This window comes from Drosophila yakuba, chromosome 3R (genome assembly GCF_016746365.2).
Source record: "Drosophila yakuba strain Tai18E2 chromosome 3R, Prin_Dyak_Tai18E2_2.1, whole genome shotgun sequence".
NCBI lineage: Eukaryota > Metazoa > Arthropoda > Insecta > Diptera > Drosophilidae > Drosophila > Drosophila yakuba.
The window spans coordinates 8,349,249-8,372,337 of record NC_052530.2 but is presented as its reverse complement, the minus strand read 5'-3'; the positions used below and the strand labels follow the sequence as shown (position 1 = coordinate 8,372,337).

Genomic DNA, 23,089 nt, shown 5'->3' with positions numbered 1-23,089 from the left:
GCAAGAGTTAAGTGTCGGGGCGAATTTCAAGCAGCGTAAGCTGAAACCGAAACCAAAGCAGAAACCTCGAGTCTCGCTCGCTCAAAACTATAACATTTTTCATTTTATTCCTTTATTTTGTTGTGTTTTATTTTTATGGCCAGCACTGCATTTATTATGGCAGCCCCCGGGTATCGAGAACAGGCGACGATGATGACTGGGGGCATTAAAAGCGGACGGATTTACTCCTTTTTAATGGCAACTCAGCGGAAATTAGAAATCGGCGGAAATGTACGGCAACAATAATATTCAAAATATATTGTATTATGTTTGTTGTTTGTTCATGCACACTCTTGTAGGGGAAAACTGTATGGGAGGACTACAAAGTAGTGATGAAAGCCGGAAATCTGATGCGTCTCATAGTCTTTCTGCGAGATTTAAACTTGGAGCTGATCAGTATGAAGTGGATCGACGACCTGCCAATTTATGCTATTTATTATCTTAGTTTTAGAAAACATACATTAAATATTAACTATAATTAACGGAACGTAACACTAAATAAGGTACTACGCGTGGTGACGAAGCACAGCATTAGGAATGTTTAAAATCTATAGTGCTAACATGTATGTATCGAAACTGTATATGTTATATTCAATAAATAAATCTGAAAGAGTATCCCCCGCATTCTTTTTTATTTCGGATATAAAAAGGTGTATTTTAAGTGAAATTGTTGATATTTATTTATATAAATAAGAAACTCCCAACTCTTTCACTGCCAGCGCCTAATACTTTTTGTCCATGTTCATGAGTGACTTTGATGTTTGTGGTGACATGTTCACTCCTGACTGAAATCTTTGATGGAAGCATTTTTATACCTCTGCCTGTTCGTCTGAAACTTTTGAAGTGCCAAAGATTCAGTTAATTTACACCACGTGCAGAAGCCCCATAAACGTGCTAAAGCAAATTAGTTGGCGAATATATTTAGACCAAGAGAAGAATGACGGTGTCCGCACAATATTTTCCCAGTGCATTCGGAGCACGGTGAAAAGGTGAGGAGGATTGTCTAGGAACTTGCGCGGCAGCAAATGGAAACAAAATATCGTAAAATGGAAACTTATGCATTTATTGCCATTTTGGCCCGGGCAACAAAAGCGAGTTGCAACGGAATTGAAGTGCCACTCGAAAGGATATTCGCTTCTCGTGTGCGTTTGTTCTTGGCAAAATGAAACGCATTCAGGAAATGCTGCTCGCAGGATCTCCCCAAGGCTCGTAAAAGTTTTCGGTATTGTTTGCCCGCTTTTATGGTTTTGAGTTTTGCCCGAAATAATTGTTTGTTGCTGCCAATGTGTTTGCTTTCCTTTTTTCTCGACCGACTCTTTTTAATAAGTTTGATTTGGCCGATCCCCATCACAGAGTTAAACGAACTTTGCGATAGTTTTACGATTTCGATATCCAACTGCCTGACTTTGTAGTCTCGCCCTCTCAAAGGGAACATTTAATTGCAGTTCTAGGCTTAGAAAGGGGCAGAATTGTTGGCCAGCAGACGTCTTGGAAGAGAAAAAATATTTTCACGCAGCTATCGTGCGATTCAGTTCAGTTTCGGTTTTATGATGCAGATCCATAAAAACAGAACACTGCACATCGTCCGCGTCCCTTTGAAGCTGGAATAAATATGGCACAGGAGTGCGGCGAGAGGTGACAGGAGTAGAGTTCGGCAGTTGGAGTTTTTAATGGGCGCAAAACAATCGAAGGGCCACGAATGCGCACAGTTTCTACACAAGATTTAGATGCCAATTCGGCGCGCTTTCATAATGCAGCAATGCGAATATTTTATTACCTTGGACGAGACCAAAACATTGAAATATGCATTCTAAAGTGTCATCTTCGCGGTTTGCCATGTTGAATCATAAAACGGCAAACCGAGGGAAAAAGGAAGACCTGAGAAGCGTATGTTTTGATGTTTGGATGTGATGCCCGTCCTCTAAACACCACACCCAAATCCCCCATCCCTTCATCGGGAAGGCAACTGGAGAACCCATTGTCGCTGCTGGCGCCACTTGAGTTTTTAATTAAAGCAAATCGCTTAGCAAAACAAAAGGCTACAAAATGCTCAAACGCTGGGAACAAAACACCAGCTCGTCTTGCCCATCTCGATGGAAATATAAACAAAAATGCCAATGACAACAGCATGGAAATTCAACACCCGTCTCTCTCCGAGTTAAGCAACTGCAGCAGGAGCGCACCAAGAAAATGCCGAAATGCCTCAATTGTCAGGCGGAGCAGGCGGTGCGAAATTAGGGGGCGTGGTACGTCGGGCCAAGAGGAATTGTTTTTCATCTGGAGCGCTTTTGTTGCCCACGTTGCAGTCATCAGGACAAATGATGAAAAAGCCATTGCATACTTTCGTGCGCAGTACGGAAGTGCAGCCAGCAGCTACACACTCGACCTCGCCTGCAACCGGAAATGGGAAAGAGGGAGGGATCCGGGCGAGAAACCAGGAAGCAGGGACCAGGGACCAGGGACCGAGACTGGAAAAAGCCAGCCAACCCAAATTGTGAACATAAAACTATGCTGCGAAATTGATTTGATTAAAGGCAATGCGCCTGGGCCAGAATGCGAAATGAGCTGCAAGTGTGAAAGCGGAAACGGAAACTTTTGGAGTATTAGGACTAATGCTGGGCTAAGTTTGAGATTTTACTTTAGTTTTGAACAACTGAGTAGCTAGATGAGCACCCAAAAGCAATCTACACACAGAGTTGGAAAATTGTAGCCCCCACATATGGCTTTTTTGTATACAGGCTTATAGTGCGAAGCCATTGATACACGGCTAAATTTTAAAACCTAATATAAATTTATCAGTGGTAATTGATTAATCAGAGCTCTATTAAAGAAAATATAGAAAAATGCCAACATCTTTACATCTAGGATTCTTAAACAGATTGTTAGTGTATTAAGTTAAATGTTCTCTAAAGGGTCAAAATACATTTTAAGTCGCTCAATTGATGATCAATAAATAAACGAAGTGGTCAGAACAATCTGTATACTTACACGAAAAGGACAGCGGCCGCTGCTGCTGCTGCCACGGCGGCAGCAACGTTGCGATACTGCTACGTGGCAGCCGTGGAGCTGACCAGGTGATGGCCGTGATGGTAGGCTCCGTTGCTGCTGCTGTGGGCCGGAGGTGGTGGAGGTGGAGTGGTGGGCGTGGCCGAACGCGATCTCTGCCGGCGGTGGAGCGTGGGCGTGAGCGTGGAGGAGGTAGTGGCCATCGTGGTGACCATTGTGGGCGAGGCCGCGGAGTTGACGGTGCCGTTGCTGCTGCCCGGTCGCGAGGGCTTTTGGTTGTGGGCGGCCGACGGTCCACTGGGACTGCTCGGGGAGCGGCTGAGAGCCAGTGGCTCTGGAGTCGGCGGACAAATCTGGGTGAGCGGAAGATGGGTAAAGTGCGCCCCATAGCGACCTTGTTCGATGCTCGGGTAGGTCAGGTACATGGGCGCCCCGTTCACCAGGGCCATGGGGGTGTAGTAGTTGTAGTAGATCTGCGCTACAGTGCGATTTATTTCCACTCGAGCTGGGAATTAACAGAAGTTATGCGATTAGCACTGGGCAGAAGCATTTCTTGACTCCAAATAAATTGTGTACACATCGTTTTGGAGAAATACACAACTTTAAAAGCGGTAAGAATCTTTTTGAAACAAAAACCTTATACTAACACAATAGTTATAAACTTTTCTGTATTATGAAACTTTTTTTGTGTTCAAATGTGAAGACTAAAAAACGGCCAACAAAGTTGTTTTCTTCTTCATTAAATGGCATTTCAAATACATTATATTAACATGAGTGTTTTAGAATCGTTATGAGTATTTATACCCGTAATTGTAGACTAAAAAGTATTTTAGATTCGTTGAAAAGTATGCCACAAGATATATTCCTGATCAGGATCATTAGCCGAGTCAATTAGGTCATGTCCGTCTGTTCGCATGAACGTCGAGATCTTAGGAACCATAAAGTTAAAGTTAAGAATGCCGTTTCTAGAGCTCCCGACATATAGCAAGTTTGATTTAGAAAATTTTAAAACATTTTGATATTTTTTACTTTACTGTTCATACCCGTTACCCGTTAGAAGGGTATACTAGATTCGTTGAAAAGTATGTAAGCAGTATGTATGTATGCAGACTCCAGAGACATAGACGCAGCGCGAGATTGTTGACCCATTTCTCCTTCGCACTTCCACTAACTGAGTAACGGGTATCATATAGTCGGGGAACTCGACTTTAGCGTTCTCTCTTGTTTTCCAATCTGATGTCGTATTTGACTCTCCCTTTTTCCTTGTTAGTTTTATATAATCTTATAAGTGAGAACAAAATATAAATGAAAACTTTTCCGGGATGTTTCTACAATAACTTAAACATAATCCAGTGATTGCTTAATGGCAAACGCCATCGTTAATTTAACACACACTTTTTATGGAAAATATAGTAGAGCAGTTTAAAGCCGTGGCTGGCGGCCATAGCAATACCTACGGCCGCATTTAATGTCTATGCCACCCGGCCAAGATGTGCGCCATTTTGGAAGACACATGAGGATCCTGAGGTCCCAGTTTCTCGGACTGCAGGCACGGGCCCACCTATGGCCCCGGAATGCACTTTATGTGCAACCTTCGCACGGTGCTCACATAATAAAACCTCCGTTCCCCCCTCCAAAGTGCCACGCCCCCAGATCCACGACCACATCAACATCCACATCCACATCCACGACCACATCCCGCTTCCAGTCCCAGTTGGAGCTTCGGCTGGCTAGAGCCTTTGTCTTCCGCTGACTCCCCGCCTTATCTGCGTGGCAAAAACTTTTCAAAATTTTACTACTTGCTGCAACATCAAAATGCCAAGTTTTTACGATTACGCTGCTGCTGCTGCTGCAATTTTACTTAATTTTAATGGGATTTTTTCTTCCGCCAACTGCAGAATGCATTAAACAGGGCCAGAGCATACGAGAGAGAATTACGCATGAGCCTGCCTCCCCTTTGTGGTCCCCTTTCTTTGGTTGGGGGGAGTTGCCTCCTCGGAAGACGCACAAGTCTCGAATGGGAGTGGAATTGGTGGTGTTTGAGTCTAAGGTACAGTCAATGCCAGACCTAACCCAGTCGCAACTAATGCCGCCCGCCCATTGTGCGATTTGACGAAATAATAAAAAGTCGTAAAAAAGTTGTGAGCCAGGTTGGTGATGGACAGCGGGTCAGGGTACGGCACAAGCTCAGTTCTCCTCTTGCCAGGGCATTCTGGTACTTGTTAATATATAGCTAACTCTCATTGGGTTTGTCCATAAACCGAGTCTTGGTGTTGCGTTAATTAGAGGAATGCTTTTCCGAGCAGCTTTGCCTTGGCCAGGCAGCGCAGTGACGACCTTTCAATACGATAGCTCGGCCAACACACTGCTTTGGCAATTCCAGACTGGGTGTAATGAAATAAGTCAAATGAAAATGGACGTAGGATGTTGACTGTAGAGCAAGGAAATCATTCGTTAGACAAGCTTTTAAAGTTGGGTGTAAGAGTGGTTACCTTTGGACCACCAATTAGTTACTGCAAACATTTTATTAACTTATTATACCCGTTACTCGTATGGTAAAAGGGTATACTAGATTCGTTGAATAGTATGTAAGTATGCATAAGGAAATATATATGTACATATATTCATGATCAGGATCAACAGCGGAATCGACCTGGCCATGTCCGCTTGTCTGTCCGTCCGTATGAACGTCGAGATCTCAGGAACTAAAAAAACTAGAAAATTTAGATTTAGAACGTAGATTTCAGAAACATATCACTGAGCTATGATATGAACTGAATTTGGAACATCACATTTCTTAAAATTTTACTGGTTACTGGTTCAATGTTATTAATATAATAGTCAAATATTTGATGACCTCGTTTAATCCACAATCTTTCTGAGCCCTCCCTTAAAGAAACTAGTTGTGCTTGCTTCATCCAATGACTATAATCTAAGCTTTGCAGGCCACAAAACCTCAACCATAAGTTTCCGGTCCAATTGACTGGTTGCTGGAGGAATATTGGGGGTCGAGGCAGCTTTGGGGTAACTATGTCCAGCCCGATTGCCCTGGAATCCTTTATGACAAACTGCTTGCTCATTATTTAGCGAGCGAGGACCGTGGCCATGATGAATCTTGATTGTCCATGGGAGACATTGGCTAGGAATGTGGATCAGATGTCTGGCAGAAGTGGCAGCTTGTAAGTCGTGGGGCAGTAAAAATGACAGTAGCGAAACTTAATGGGAAACGAGGAGCGGTTCGGAAGTGGAGTGGAAGTTGACGCTGCACAAATATTTTACGATCCGCCCACAATATGAAGTCGTAAAGTTGGAAATTTTTGCTTCCTGCAGCCGCTGGGTCTGCGCTTTCCTATAGTTTTTAAAAAGCATTGGTAAATGCTCGGGAAATGCTGGTAGAAAGTGGAAAGGAATTTGTTCTAGACTCGTTGAGCCGAGCCGTGCTGAGTTGAGTTGAATCGGGCTGGGCAGCCCCATACGACGATGATGAAGCGGCTTGCAGCTCGTTATGGTGCTCCGAACAAAATGGTATACTAGCGAGTCTATTTTTTATGGGAAAACTAAGAAAGGCGTCGCTGGAAATATGACAATGCAGGGATGAGGCAATGCGTCGTAAAATGGGGTCGAGGAGAGTGGTTAAATTCCATATGAATTTACTATATGCTCTGAGTCATGAGGTGGTTTGGTCATCGCACTCTTTGAAAACAGACTATTAAGTCCTATATATCTATATATTATCATATATCCAAAATGAGGCAATGATAAAACAAAACCGAAAATGAATGGTTTCTAATCTAATTACAAAAAGTAACTGTAACTGTAAAATATGTAAACATAATTTAAGAAATTCAGAGTTCGGCCTAAAAAATACGATTAAATCTGCACTTGAAATCGTGTATCATAACAAGTTTTCCATTGTTTTTATAATATTAAACCTTGTATTGGAATCTGTATGATGTAATTTTTTCAGCGCGTAAAACTTTTAAATATCTTTAAAATCATTGCACTAGTTATTTATGTTTTATTATGTTATGTTATGACCTAGGGTCAGCTTTTCTTTTGCAGTATTTACGATGGTTTTCTGTTCTTGTATAAAAAGGTAGGTTAACAATATTTCGTTTTTAAGGGACCTTGAATATCGCAATAAAACTTTCGATTCGTTGGCATTAAATACCTTTATCGGTTCGGCGATTCCTCTTTCACTTGCACACATTTCAACCATAAACACTTTTGAGCTTTATGGTGCCCACATTTACACGTCGCCATTGCCTACCCACGGTAACCCAGAGATTCACCCTCCCAGATCGCCTGCGATTCCTGAAATTTCATCGTGACGTGTTTAGTGCCGAGGAGCGATGTTGAGCTGTTTCGGCCGGAGCATTGCAGCTACCTGGTTGCGGACTAGAGTCGTTTATCTCAGCTGGAGAAACCAAAGCCGAAGCTGGGAACAGGCACACTTGGAGAAATCTTTAAAGCAGCTCTAACATTTACCCATAAGGATCTATGGATATTACCGATCTAAGTTACTATTATAAAGAAGGAATAAAATTCGATAGAATATTCTAAAGTCAAGTAAACTACAGCATTATTTAAGTCTACCCTTTTCAAATATTAAACTAATAAATGAATTCGACTTGAACTGAAGGCTATCTATCATAAAAGCGAAAATGAATTCATTGAAAACTTTTCTTCCAGTGCAGGCCTTTGGCAATGGTGTTGGCAGGGTCGTAAATTTTTCGCATGCATTTTTCGGTTTAATGATGCATTTACGATCCAAGCAGCAGTGGCGACACAAGTAACTTCCAGCTCCCAACTCCCAGCTCTCAGCTCCAACTCGGCAAACTTCAGCTGATGATGCTGGGACGTGCAATGGTAATGGATTCGTGAAACGGCAACAACTTGAAAAGCAATCGTTACCAGTTTAATGTCATCAACAAAACAAACAACAGCTGATACTTTCAGTTCAGTGAGGTAATTCGCATATCCGAGGGTTTTCAGTTTCGAATTCATCATTCAATTTTGTTTAAGGAAAATAGTTTATTTCTGACATTTCAGGTTTATCCCTTATATAGTATTCCGTTGGGCTAAATCTTAAGGTCGTAACAATATTTTACAATGTCAATGAGAATTAAATATTACAATTAGAGTTTCGCAAGACATCGATGAAATTAACCTAAATATATTTATAATTTGTGCACTGTCTCACAACAGTTTTGATACCCAGACCCCCGGAAAATAGTGATCATTTCTTCAAGGGTTACTATGCACCTTGTATCTTGTTCAGATACAAATTCACACACAGAGACGAAATTTGAGATTAGCTTGTAAGCCTATTTGATTGAGTGTATATCTTTGTTTTCTCCTCGATCCCCTTTGTTGATCAATTAAGTGCAGCTTACGAAAGAAACATTGCTTTGTACTTAGATTCAGTTAAGTACTTAGATAAACAATAAAAGCATAACCGACTGAAGTTAGGCGCTTTCAATGGCTTTAATTAGACTGTAATTAGCCCAATAAACTGAGTAATGCCAAACCTAAATAAGATTAAACTAAAGCTATATAGCCGATGTGCAGATTTGGGTAGCGAACGTGTTGAAATGTTGATCGTTGATTTGGCGTGGGTATTTCGAATATTTTTGAAAACGTTTAGTAAATTTTGTCCTTTGATTATATTATTCGTTGGCGGCAAGGGCTCTGTTGCATGTTGATTAGTTACGTTGGGGGATTGTTGATTGAAGAGAAAATGTTGATTGTAGATTAACAATTGGCGGCCAGACATCTCAGCACGGGGTAATGTTGATTGAAGAAAGCTGACACGGAGAACGGCGGTCACACATCGGTCACATATTTGGCTTGTTGATTGAAGATAGTCCAAGGCGCGCTTTAGTTTACCGATAAATTCGATTTATTTACAGAGGATTTGCTCCATAAAACGCTAAGTTACTCAACTCTAAGTTATGAACGTTAAATTCGCGCGATTTCACCAAAGCATTAAGCTAATATGTGATGCTGAACAATAAATATCGGTTCAAAATGGTATTTGTTACTCTAGTTAATGAAAAATTATCATCCACATTGCCGCGTTGTGTTGCGCAGCTCACCCCCGTCATAGATATTCAAATTATGCTGACGGGAGTACTCATTCACAACGTATTGGCCTGGTTTAGATCAGATCGAGAGACATTCGGCATTTTATTATACAATTTTACTTCACAGCCAGTTTAAGGGCTTGGCAGTAAGGTGCTATAAGGTTATCAGCAGACTTACCCTCTTCGATTCGCCGGGAAGCCTCTTCAATGTTGGCGTCTGCGTCCTTCAATATCACATACATGAGCGGCATCAGCTCCCAAGGATAGCGGAATTTTTCTAATAGCTTTTGGCAATAGTCTAGGAAAACGTCTTGGCCTGAAAAGCAGGAAAAGAGGAAGATGTCGTTAGTTTTTTATTCCCGTGGATCTCGATTATCATTTGCCTGCAATCGATCTCCCCACTTATTTCGCAATCAGCTTCAATCCCATAAACAAACAATTCGACAAGAGTCGTGGAGGCACTGCATCTCAAATTTCGCCAGTTTGCAAAAGAGCATGGTGCCAAAACTGGCAGACAGCGATGTGCAACGTAAACATGGCGGCAAAAACGTCGGCACAATTTGCAACTTAATACGGGGAACCTATTGATACCAAACAGGAATGTACGCCATTTCCAATCCCAGTAAAAACTAGTAGCATCAGCATAATTGTTAGCTAGGTGGGACGGACTAAGCAAATCTAGGCAAGAAAACATGAAACTGTTTTTAGCAGTCTGTATATATATACACATATGTATGTATATATACAACATCACTTGTGCTATTAGAAGAAAAACAAGAAAATGGTGGTGTGAAACTCCGTGCTAAAGCCAGTGCTTAGGGCATATATCCTAGCGAATACGTTTTCTTATTTTTGTGTAATGTTTTACAATTATATTTTGTATCAAAGGTAATAATCCAGTAAAACACAATAAATATACTCTGCATAATAGGAACACGGTATCTCTAGATGAATACGTTAGTTCAACCATTTCTTCATTATAATGATATTAATAATAGCACCAATGAGAACTTCAAAAATCTATGCTGAGTAATAAATAATAAAGTCCAACTTCTTAATGCGAATAGTAAAGTCTTGGAGCTTCTGTACTTACCATATTTTCCTCACCTAACTTAGGTTTTGTTAAAGACCGTTCTACTCTTTTGGCCATATGAGATACATTTCATTGGAGGCATAGAATACATATTTCACTTATGTCAAATATAAAGACTTTACTATTGTCCGCTTACATGTGGAATATTTGCTTCGTATTAATATTTTGCCCTCTGGTGTTTCTCTTTTGCTCGCCGAGCTTGTGCCATTATGCTCTTCGTATCGCCAGCCATTTTTTCATTTTCTGGTTTTTACCTCCACACCAACAGCAACAACACACCAACAGCAACAAAAAACCAACACACCAACAACACAGCGGCTACATTGGCCCGTCGTCGTTGTCGTTGTCGTTGTTGCTGTCGGTAGTTTGGATGAAGGCGGAGCTTCATATCCATTGGCCCGTTTTATGGTGGCTCTCTGCCCGCAGCTCCTGCAATGCGGTCGTTGGTGTTGGTGGCGTGCAAGTGTTGTTGCTGCTGCTGCTGCCGCTGCTGCTGCTGTTGCATGCAACACAAACGCTGTTGCAGGATTTGCATTGGCGCACTCAGATTGCGTGTGCGAACTTGACTAGAAACTCGTTTTGGGAACAGCTCTACTTCCTGTTGTGGCTTGTAACTTTTACTCGAGTGTTGCCCACATGCTCATTCACCTGGTCGCGTTGCACGAACATTTGCCGCGCTGTCTGCGCCTTTTTAATTTAGTAATTAAGTCATTAGTGGGCTGGGCGCTGTTCGGGCGCTGTTTTGTTACCATTTTATGCCTGCAAATTATTTTATTGGGCGCAAATAAATCTGATAAATTGATTTATTGCTGCCGCAACCGACGCTTGACCATGTCAATAACTGCAAACCAATTTTACTGGCCCTATTCGTTTGGGCTGCCCACTTAACGCTAGCGCCATTGCTTATTAAGCAATGACAGTGTATTTGAATTAGAGTATATTAACGATTCCCAGTTGAGCAGCGAACAGTATTAGAATAATCTAACTCTAATTAGCTATTCGAAACCACTACGTGAAACCACAAAGAGTCAATTTAAAAGTATAAAATTAGGCAGTTAATAGCGTTTATGGTTTCAAACTATAACGAGAAATTAAACATTGCAAACATATGTATATTCTTTTCAGGCCTCTATCACCGTAGAAGCGTATTTTCCTTTTATATAAATCCTTACGGACTCCGACTACATCTTATCATTAGATTGCCCTATTGAACGATGCTAATTAATATTATTAATACCACAAGAGCAGCCGAGTCACATACTTTTTAGGACACATTAATTTTTTTTTTTTGTATTAAGAATAAATATTATTGGAGCGGGAACTCAACCATTTTTAAATATACTTTCATTCGTGACCCCGATTCTCAAATTATTAACGCTTAAAAGAAAAAGATTCCGTAATTAGTACTTTTAAACGGAATTTTCATGAAATGTTACATTTCCGTGCGATCCGCAAAGCATTAAAATGCCGTTCAAGCTCTCACGTACACAAACATTTCAAATACATTTCTGGAAAACAAAATAGGAAATAACAATCCCTAATTAAAATGTTCAACAGCATTAATTATCTGTAATCTAAACTTGTTAATAACACTTTACAACTGCATATTTTTGCAGCTAATTGGTCCTATTTTGAGGCTCGTGCAATAGTGCCATGTTTAGAAATTAAGCCAAAAACTCAAATAAATCGAGAACTGCAATTCATTCATGGAGTTCTGAATGAACCATTTACTTAATCACCGAACATTTTAGTCACTTTAAGTGCAATCATAAATAATACACACATTAAACAATATTTATATAAAACGCTCGGGAAACGTTGGTAACGCCCACTTGGCACGAAAAGTATCCCCGCACGAAAAGCTGCAGCTGTCGGTGTTGCACCGCCCCCTTCCCTGCAGCACCATGTATGTACTACCGTACACGAATATGTATCTATGTCTTTGTATATGTAGATCTGCTAGATGCACGTCTATATGCATGTACAGTTAGCCAGTAAACGATGCCATTAACGCGCATAAAGCGACTCTGCGCAGGGCCTTGTGGCAGGAGAACTGGGGGCACACAAATCCGAGCTTCGTGTGGAGCAAGGTATATGTAGTACATATGTATAGTATACCCCATGTACATGATGGAGCTCTTTGTGCAGGCTGCACTGGTACTGGTGCTAGTACTGGTACTGGTGTTGTTATTACTTTTATTACTGTCCAAGCTGCAGCTAACCTTCCACTCGGCAGTCTCCGAGCTCCACGATACCGAGTCCTCCACGAGGACCTCGTTTCCCCAGCTCCCCTCTGCAGCGTTTAAGTCGTTAGCAAGCTTTCCTCGCTCGTTTTTCTGGGCCTTTTTATGAGTTTGTAGCTGCAGCACGAAGCTGTTTCTGCTGCTCCTGCTGCAGCTGCACAGTTTCTGGAGGAGGTTTTATATATCCTGTATATAGTTATTTGTACCAATTGGCAGGCATTACATGGCCAAGGCACCACTTCGCTTCGCTGCCTCTTTTTCCAACCATTTCCTGCGTTTATCTGGACGGGTTCCATTTTATTTACGCAGTTGCTTTATATTTAAAGTCTAAGACAAAACTGCATACACGCAATTCTTCGTTTTCACCGGTTTTTATTAATATTAAACATTGAAAAATATATCGAATTAAGAGCTCTTTAATATTGGTATACATGCTTCAAATTATAATTGTTGTTAATTTCCTTCTGTTACTCTGACGCGCAGAAATAAACATTTATATAGATATTACGAACTAAAAAATTATTCAAAAATTGCCATATGCAAAATATTTACGAAACATTGCGTTCTGATAAGGAATCAGGAACTGTCGTTTGGTTGTATGTACAATTTCAAGATTAATTCTTAATTTTAAGCACATACATATTACCTATTGCTCAAAGGGCAATTGTAATCACCTGAGGAAAGGTCGTTTTCTTTAACTGAAAATATATGTTATATACATTTAATGGTTGAAAAGTTTGTTTCATTCTTCGTTGAAAAGTATGTAAATATGTAGGTATACGAGTAGGTAGGATTAAAGGGGCATACTAGATTCGTTGAAAAGTATGTAACAAGTAGAAGGAAGCGATTCCGACCATATAGAGTACATATGTACATATATTCTTTATTAGGATGTATTTATCAAGTATTGATATTTCTTCTTTTTTTTTATTAGTATTGTATATTTCTATCGATCTGCAAAAAACTTTTTGCAATGGCCACCCTAACTGCACCGCCCACACTTTTTAAAAAAATGTTTTGATATTTTTTCACATTTTGTATAATCCTGTAAATTTTCTCTCCATTTCTCACATGTTTTATTCGTCGTGCAAATTATTTTGATTATATGATATTCCCCAGAAAGGAAAAGCCGAAAGCTAGGTAATGTTTTAATTTTATTTTATCATCTAAAAACAAAAAAAAATGCGAACGAATATTTTTCAGATTAAAAGCATTCATTTTGCAGCTGTTGAAAACCCATTGAAGTTTCACTCCGCGTGGAGCACTTCTGCATCGCGTTGTAAAATTAACTTGTGCAATAAAGAACAGAGCAGAAGCGAGATGTTGGAAATATTTTGATAAATTTTCGTGCGCTTTGCAGCTGGATGGAGATAAAGCCTGGCTACCAAAACGATGAGAAACACCCGTAAATTTCTCGAAATATCTGCAGATCTGCCCCGTCGGCAGTCGAGTTGCTCGAGGAAGGTCGTAAAACGTAACAACAATAAAAAATAATAAATCGACATATCCACAAAATGGCAACTCAAAGTGCTCAGTATGGACAGAAAGGAGTAAGTGGCAGGCAAATGCACCCAGAAGGAAGGAGAATTGACGAAATCCTTCTGCACTGGGGCAATGTGATAAATGAAGCAAGCTTTGAAATGAAGCAAGCTTTGTGGTATATGTATGTGTAAGTCCGGACCAAAATCGGGGGTCGGGTGTAATGCAAATGTGCGCTGAGCAGACAATATAAAATCTTTGGCAGCGGGAAGGAAAATGCAAGGAGCAGAACAGTGTTTTAATGAGCCACAATACCAGACGCAGATGTGATGAGCTCTGAGGAATTGACCAAGCAGTCGATGGATTCTATTTTATTTGGAGTGATTTGCTATGCTGTTGCTTACTCACTAATTGGTGTTGTAGATGTGAACTTTTTGTATTTTTTACTAAAAGCATTAACACTTTATGTGAAGTAACTAACTAATATTTGGAAATACTTTGCACGCAGGCTTTCGGTGGACCGGAGATATCCTGACCTAAACCAAGAACTTATTAAAGGAAATCAATAATGACAAGTCCCCTAGCCGGCATAAAACTAAACAGCGAAAATGGGAATACATAACATCGCAGAAATATATCAGGATATTAATGGCTTTGCGAATGCGGAACTGAAAATTCACGAATCAGCTTTGCTCTGATTAAAAGTCATTGGTAGGTTACATTTCCGTGTGGACAATAGCTCCCACGTGAACAGCTATTGAAATAGTAAGCCGGCGAGGTAACCGTCGCCAGATTGCATTTACCTTTTTCATTTGTTATTCATTGCCTCACCTTCAATCGAGTTAAATTCCCGAACACAAAACCCTGGCCAATATCCGCTGGCTGGCTCACCTTCTGGCAGGGAGCTTTCTTCAACGCTGCAGCTCGTTCCAGAGGAGCTCTTTGTGCATTCGTCAACACAGTGCAGTAAAGGCCAATAAAAGTGCATGTAGCATGCAGCCTTTTTACGAGACTTGCGAATGAGCAGGGGATTCGGGTGGCAAGTGGAAAGTGGCACTCCGATTTTGCTCGTCCTTGCTAGAAGGCGGAAGTTGGAAGTTGGCTTTGACACAGGGGACCCTGCTTGGCTGACTGGCATTCGGTTGGCCAAGTTAAGCTTGTTAAGCTCCGCACGAAAGCCGTTTTAATCTCAAAATTAAAACGTTTGCAATTTTCGAGCGACTTTACGAGTTATATAAAGAAGAGGCGAGAGCTTCGTCTTGTTCGTCTTAGTACCCATTTTCTTAATAGTTGTCGTTGTCGTTATCCCGTCTAGTATCCTTGCTCCTTCCTGACTTGTCGCATTTTCCTTGTCGTCGTAATTCACTTGAACTTGTGTCATATTTCAGTTATATCCCATACTATTCACCCCGCACCCTTTTCTATCCCTCCTTTCCTGCTGTATTTTCCATGCATTTATATAGTTTTTATTTTTATTATCGAAAATAACAAGCTTTTTCTGTAGATTTATTTTTATGATCGCCGCGCTGTCGCTGTTTTTTTACTGTTTGAACTTAACATTTGACTTCAACTTGTTCCCGATAATAAAGTTCCTTTTCTTTTTGCTATTTTTTTAGTACTTGTGGATACAAATTAGCAAAGAAAAGATAAGATTTGTGTGAGTTTGGTAACACGTCTTTTGTTAGGGTAGCCTTTTTACTGATTGTGTTGTTTTATAGGATCGATTTTGATCCAACTGCTTTATTAAAAGATTGTCTGATGTAAAAAGGGCTTATCAACAGGTACTTAAGTATCTCATATTTATTTAACACAGTCAATACATTCACTTACATTGGTAGATTGTAAAGCAGGCGTATAAGGTGAAGTTCATTGCTGTGCCCAATGTACAGAATACAAAATGTTGGAAATTTCATACTTTACTACATTACTTTGTGAACAATTATTGTTAGACAACAGACTCAACAATATATGTATAAGACTAGATATATTGGAACCGATTTTTCAAGCTTTAATACTCACTAATAAAATGTTATCAATTAGGGTGCGTACCAAAAGTTGATAAAACTCAAAACATAAAACCATAAGACCTTAAGATTCCCTTTTTAGATTTCATACTTAGTTGAATTTATTAGAGTTTATACTGATGATTTTACGATTCATATTGTCATTTAATCAGGGTCAAGAAATCACTGCAGAATTCTAGGTTTAAACTTAACTTAATATTCTGCAATCACACTTGCATTGGTAGTAACAAGTTTCTTGCTTAATTGTTGGCTTCACTTTAAGTACGTCCCAGGTGTTTCTCTGAGTGTATGGACTACTTTGTATGTGCACATTGGGATACATTTTAATTGCCAGCAAAAATGCCTGTCCAAATGTGCGACTGTTGCAATCGAGCTGCCAAATATTTGGCTCGTCCAACTCTGGTGCCTCTAATTTTATGACATTTTAATGAATGCTGCTCAAACTAATAGGCAAGCTAAATGAGCCAAGTTGTCTTGCAATGACATCTCTTGTCTCTTGTTTCGTCAATTTCGTCGACAAATTGCTATAAATATTGAAATACTGCTTATATGAAATCGTGTCGGGGAGATTAGTTTCTCGGTCGTTTAGCCCAATTGAATCTGAAGGTCGTGCAATAAGTGCGGAAAATTCGGAGCAAAAGGAAGCAAGACACACCCGGTAATATAGACCTCAACCGCCAATTCCGGCAAGAATCGCTGACAGGGCAATGAACGGAAATCAAGTCGGCCAAGTGCGAAGAAATTGCAAGAGTCCGACAAGCTGTCGTGGGTTTCAGTGGGTGCCAAAGTGGGTGAGTATGTGCCCATCAGTACGCCACTTGTCCATCTATACCGAGTGCTTACTGTGGCGGGGTTTTGGGCGGCCAACGGTTATGGATTACACGTGGCGGGCATGTCAAGTTGAACTAAGTGTCGGGGCAATTTATATCTCGTCGGTGAAATATCAAAGGTAAGAGATCTGAATCCCTAACACTGCAATAGTACTGCGACCAGAAAGGAATGATGATTTCTTAATATTAAAAGGCATTTACTTGCATTAGGTGAAACTCCCCTTTAATATAAATTATATTCCACAAAAGCTTTATTGTTTTAAACAAGTTGTGATGTAATTGTGACTGTTTTGTTTCCATTGGCAGTCTATGTACATATGTATATGGGAATTACATAAAGATTAATATTAGGGAATAATGAAATATAATATCCATTAAATCTGCATAATGTACAGAAGTAAGGAAAGCAATTTTCGTAGGACTGAATGCTTTTAATATTGTTTTCCGTATTCATAAATTATCTTCCGGCTGTTCAAATTCTACACATCGCGCACATTCCTATTAGGCATCTATATATTAAATAAAATGTGCTCGTTTTGTTTGCGAATAAGTTTTTCTCAGTTTGCAATTTTATAGCGTCTAATTTGGCCCTGGTTCAAGAGAGATGCCGCCGACGACGCGTTGGAAATCGCGCGTGAATTGCATAAAGAGCGCTCTTTACAGGTGAATTGGGGGAAGAAGGCAAAAGCACCTACCCAGGAACATCCTCGCCAGCTAATGAAGTATAACTCGTTCAGAATTAGCCATTAATTACAGGCCAAATTAGTAGAAGGGGCTATTTTTAGTTTCCGGGTCTTTGCGACGCACAAATCGCGTGGTTTTCTTCTGCTAGAACATGACATGACCAAACACCTACGATGAGTGAATGCCAACTTGGTGACGGGATTCAAGATCAGAAACCACTTACATCGATTTACAAGTCCCACAGTTAATAATTATTTCAAACGAAATATCTTTGTCAATAACGAATTGTAGTGGCCCACAATAATTTGGTGATTTACAGAACCAACAATCTCCCAATTAATGGGGCCCTAAAGTTATATAAAATCCGGACTAGAAGCCTGCCAACCAACACATTACATATTTAATTCCTCATAGAGGCTGGTGAATTTCTTGACCGGCTGTGGACTGAGAAATCCCAATTTCTTTATTCAACTGAAATCAAGTTGTCTAGCAAACGAAATATCTTTGTCAGGAACGAATTGTAGTGCCCCACAATAATTAGCTGATTTACAGAACCAACAATCTCCCAATTAATGGGGCCCTAAATTTATATAAAATCCGGACTAGAAGCCTGCCAACCAACAGATTACATATTTAATTCCTCATAGCGGCTGGTGAGTTTCTCGACCGGCTGTGGACTGAGAAATGCCACGGGATGCATCCCTGGCGAAATATTTTGGCAGCAAGTATTCGGAGGATGTATTTTTAGCTGGCCAAAAATGAATTTGAATCGAATGCATCCGTCAGCACAACCCGCACGCCGAAAGTAGAAAGGGGCAAGAAAGAGCGGCACTTTCACTTTCAAATGCACATGTCCCACTCATCACTTATCGTCGTTATCAGCGTTTGTGCCATCTATTTGCCCTTTTCCCGGACCGATGATGATGATGATCGCGATAAGCGTGTGGAGCTTAGGCTCTTATCGGCCAGGGCTGCCAGGTGTATGGAGAACAGAACGTGACGTGCAGTCAAAGTAACAATTGCTACACTTTAACCAATATTGCTGTGTCCTGCACTACAAAACTGTACTCCGCTTTCAAGACACAGATGTAAAATAACTTTTAAAATTTATTCTGTGAACTAAATACTAACGACAAAAATTAATTCATACCAGTCTATTAGTAAATGATAAATGTATACAAACACATAATGGGTTTCAGAACGTTTAGCCATCGTTGATAATACTGATGCTTACGAAAAGAAAGTAGATTTTTCTTAGTGCATCGCCGAAGCATTTAATTGAATTCGGGATGTGTTCGTGTTGCGTATGGTTCCGGAACCCCACTAAGCCCTATTGCCAATTGGCTCTGTCTTAAGTACGCGATTGCCTTGCCAGAGAGAGATTTGCTTTGGCTACCGTGCAGGGCCACTAATTTCGTACATCATCGGAGGGTTCGGGGATTTCCCAAGGAGGAGGAAGTGGAAAGTCAATGCTTTTGTCTTTCAGCTTAGCCTCCTTGGACAGACGCCGAATGCTTGCTAGACTGTGGCATCGTAAAGTTTTCCTCTTGCGCTTTTTACGATCCAGCCCGAAAAACGTTCACGTTCACGTTCATGTTCACGTCAAAGTTGTCGGTTGATGATGACGACCCAAGTCGAACAACTACAGCGACAACTGCGGCAAACATATTTATTTGGCTTTGCCCGCAGGGTTTTCGGCACTCGTAAAATTAAGAATGAAAAAAACCGAAACAAAATTCTCCAAAGAGCGTAGATTTTTTTTCTCCGACTACCCCACAACTTTTTACTGGCTTTTACTGCCGCCCGTTACATTCGCGTTAATTGCTGGGACTGTGATATAAATCAGTTGATATGACGTCCGTGTCCTTTTGAGCCATCACATGAAGGGTTTTGGCTGAAAATTGATTTTTGGTCCAACCCCCATCGAATTCTGAATATATCGCTCACCTATGTGGTAGACTGGGAATGCTTCCTTTGATCTTTAAGTCGATTAAATTCGAAAAATCAGCTTAAAAGCTGATATATATATATTCCAAGCGGTTTGCCTAGTTTTGTAAAATTTTGGTTGGTTGTGTTAGGGCAATCCGTTGAAATTCTGTATGAACTTGATTAATATCAGCCTGCACTCTAGCTATTTTCGAATTGAAATTAGTGTTAATGAGGCATGATAACATTCAGTTCCTTTATTTAAGAACTTTAGCTTTATTTAAAACTATAGTTGAAAACTTTATGCCGAAAACAGTTCGCTTGTGAACAAAGAAGGACTAAATTAAATTTCTCATTTGACTGAGCAGTGCACCTAGATAACCAATCAGTGTTTGCATGATTATTAAGATATTTAGATATTTTTATAACCCCGCTTGTGTGTAGAGAATTCTTGCGCAATCGAAGCGACAAAAAATCGTAAAGTTAATTAATCAATTAAGGCGAAAAACACTGTGCAGCGGACGTTTCACAAACCAGATTTGGATTTTTGCATGGATATGAACATAAAATCGGAATTTATTGAGCGTCGATTGAGTGATAGGCAACATGTTATTCGAATTAAAAAACCGGCATAATTGTCGAATAGTTGTGGCAACCGAGCTGTTTTTTTTTTTTTAATTTTAATAGCGCTGGCCAGTCAGTTGCATTTAGCAATTAACGAAAGAATTGAACAAAGTGCACAATTTGCATGTAAGCCATTAAAATAAATATATTGAATTATTGGCCGGCAATTGGCAATTGGCAATCGGCAGATGGCAAGTGGCATTAAGTGTTGAGCATACGCTGTGATGGCCATAAATCAGGCTGCAGAGACACAAAGCTATGTCTGCAGGCGGGACGTCATAAATCCAGGATAGTCTCAAGACAATTAACGGTATAATTATATCTGCTGAGCATAATTGGATAATTTTGTTGCATCTCTCGCAATTTGTCCCGCGGGCTATCCAATAAGCAGGGCCCATAAATTATCCCTCCGATAGCGCTCCCCCAATAAATAAACCATCTAAATTACTCGAAAAATTTGAATCTGTCTAAGACATTCTCGGCACTTAATGTTTCATTTAAATAAGCGCTCGCCCAACGTTGCGTATACGTACGGTGGTTGGTCAAGCATAAATTAATAAGGAAAATGCCATTTTCATTGCGCACTTTCGGTTGTCAAGGCAGACCAGACCCCGTCGCAAACAATTAAGAGCAACTCGAGAGAGAGAGCGCGAGAAATGCATCGGGAGTGCATTTGTTTGCGATTACGCCAACAAATTGCTTACACGTGCCGATTGTCGTGGTCGGGGATGGGTCGCGGCCGGGTCTGCCCGACTATACCTATTCCTATAGCTATATCTACACTATATACTATATGTTCGCCAGAGAGAGAGAGCGGTTGAGCAGCCGAGTGCCGAGAGATAGACAGCTGTGGGTGCCCGCTGGTGTGCGTTATATGTCTATCATAAAGGAATGCATTTGACTTTGCCTTCACACGCGAACAAAGTGCAGCGTGAGTTTCCCATGTGCTTAAAGCTGACTGCTTCATTTCAAACCCGTCCTTGACTTATTCATACTTTGCCTCGCAAATGTGTTTCTATTGGGCTCGGGCTTTTCATGACCTTATGCGCAGGGAACACATCAGAGTTAATTTATAAATATGCTCGTAATATATATTTTCTCAGAGAGTGAGCTCAGGAAAACCAACTTATCTTGAAATTTTTTAGTTTTCGTTCAAGGAACCCCACGACCATCGCCTGTGGTCGATTCTAGCGCCTGTCGACACCGAGTCAATAAATTTCCCGGCGCTCAGACGTGTCTGCAGTTCCGCTGATAGGAATGGACCAGAGATTCTCCACAGAACTGTCCACTACGTGCCCATTCGTTGCCCTATAATGTGAGACGTATTGGGCAGGTCGGTGAAGTGTATATTTTTCAATGATAAATTGACAAGCTGATAAAAGTGTGCTGGAAAAACAATGGAAGGTCGCTTAAATTTGGCAGATTTTCCCCGATTTGAGGGGGGCGTTCTTGGATGCCACTGACGAAGAACTAAATAGCCGAGTGGCGTAGACGAATTGTACATGCACAGGACTAATTTCGCCTTACAAATTTTATTTTTATGCCTATAAGTTGTTACAACTGCAGAAATTGCTGAAATGTTAATGGAGGGTCTGTGGTCGGGGCTCATTAAAATCCATGACCGCGATCGTAAATTTCGAGCGCAATACTCTGTGGGGCGGCGAAATTCAAATTACAAAATAATTCGCACCGACTTTATAGTGTCTGGCAGAGTCTTGGCCAAGAATTTGTTGGAAATTGAAATTAATTGGCTGAGGACCAGCTGTCAAAAGTTTTGACACAAAACGTATGCCATACATGCAGTTAGTAGTATTCCTCATATGATATATGCACACTAATCTATTTATGCGATTTTGCCTAATTGGGGATATGAATCAAAGACAAATATGTCTAAGACAATGTATTTTAATTGCGATTATTAATTGTACTGTGCATGTCAGCCAGAAATATTTATAATCTTATTAATTGATCAAATTAAAAGAATATATTGTTTATTATATGTAGATGCTGAGTGGTTCTTAATGGGCATCGTAAAAGTGTAATTTGCATCCATGAGATATTGCTCAAACCTTTACTTGCAACAAATGCGCTATCAATTACTTTGCGGATTAAATAGTAAAGATGGAGCGGTATTTTTGCATATCTTTTATAACGGCCCAGTTATGAGTTCCTAAAATATTTGTAATTTCCGAATACAAATTCCCCGCTGCCAAATAAAAGTGCATTGCAAAAGCGCTGGGAAATCATTTGGAAAGTTTGCTAAACAAATCGCAACAGTTCGGTAAAATTTCAATTTCAAATACAAGCCGTTTTCACTTTTCCTCACTCGAATTCCAATGCCAGCGGTGTGTGCCACCGGGAATTGAACTAGCCCACGTGCCCACCCTTGGTCATGTGTGTTTGTGCATCGGTATCGATGTTTGTTTAAATGCAAATACCCGAGTTCAGAACTCTTACATATAGATACTCGTATATAAATATAAATATAAACACTTCCATATGAATAAGCAATGCAATGGAAACTAATTCAAGTTCAAGGTGAGTTTCGACGACATTCGCCGCCCAGCGATTTTGATGATGATGATGATGTTTCGGTTCCATCTGCAGCTATCAATGCTCGTTTCGCTATCCAAATTATGCAATATGTTTTAACTCTCCACCCCGGGTAATTGAATGGAATTGCATTTGTATAAAATATCATGTGCGCCGACCAAGTGCCAGATACTCAGGGTTCAATAGCCTATCGAAGGTTGGATAGATACATACATACGATGCGTTATGTCGTAGAACTAGTGGAACATTTGACTTTTTGGTTTGGCTTCGCTTGTAATGTTTATTATTATTTATAATATATTTCATTTTTGTAATTTACATTTTTACTATTAAAACAAACAGAGATGTAGTTTAATTTATTTACGCCCCTCGTTCTTTGAAGCGGTGATCTTTTAAAGGTTCCTATACCTTTGATTTTCATTTTCGCAGGATTAAGCTTAAATATTTGGAATTTCGTGTTTTGGTTTGACCTGCAACCTAGGGATTGCAATAATATGAAATA

At 40.2% G+C, this 23,089-nt stretch overlaps 1 protein-coding gene across 4 annotated transcripts in view; it reads right to left on the bottom strand.

Moving 5' to 3' along the window:
* The window catches only part of LOC6539897 (protein doublesex), a 42,427-nt gene that overhangs the window by 1,974 nt on the left and 17,364 nt on the right, over positions 1-23,089 (bottom strand). For 2 of the 4 annotated variants that reach the window (XM_039376019.1, XM_039376020.1), the window contains exons 3-4: positions 9,310-9,447; positions 3,028-3,550 (exon numbers count right to left, since the gene is read on the bottom strand). In XM_039376019.1, the coding sequence (XP_039231953.1) occupies positions 3,087-3,550; positions 9,310-9,447 (602 nt within the window). In that variant the 3' untranslated portion in view covers positions 3,028-3,086. Of the gene's footprint in view, positions 1-3,027; positions 3,551-7,998; positions 9,201-9,309; positions 9,448-23,089 lie in introns of those variants that run through there. The other 2 variants (XM_039376021.2, XM_039376022.2) reach the window with 2 other exon arrangements.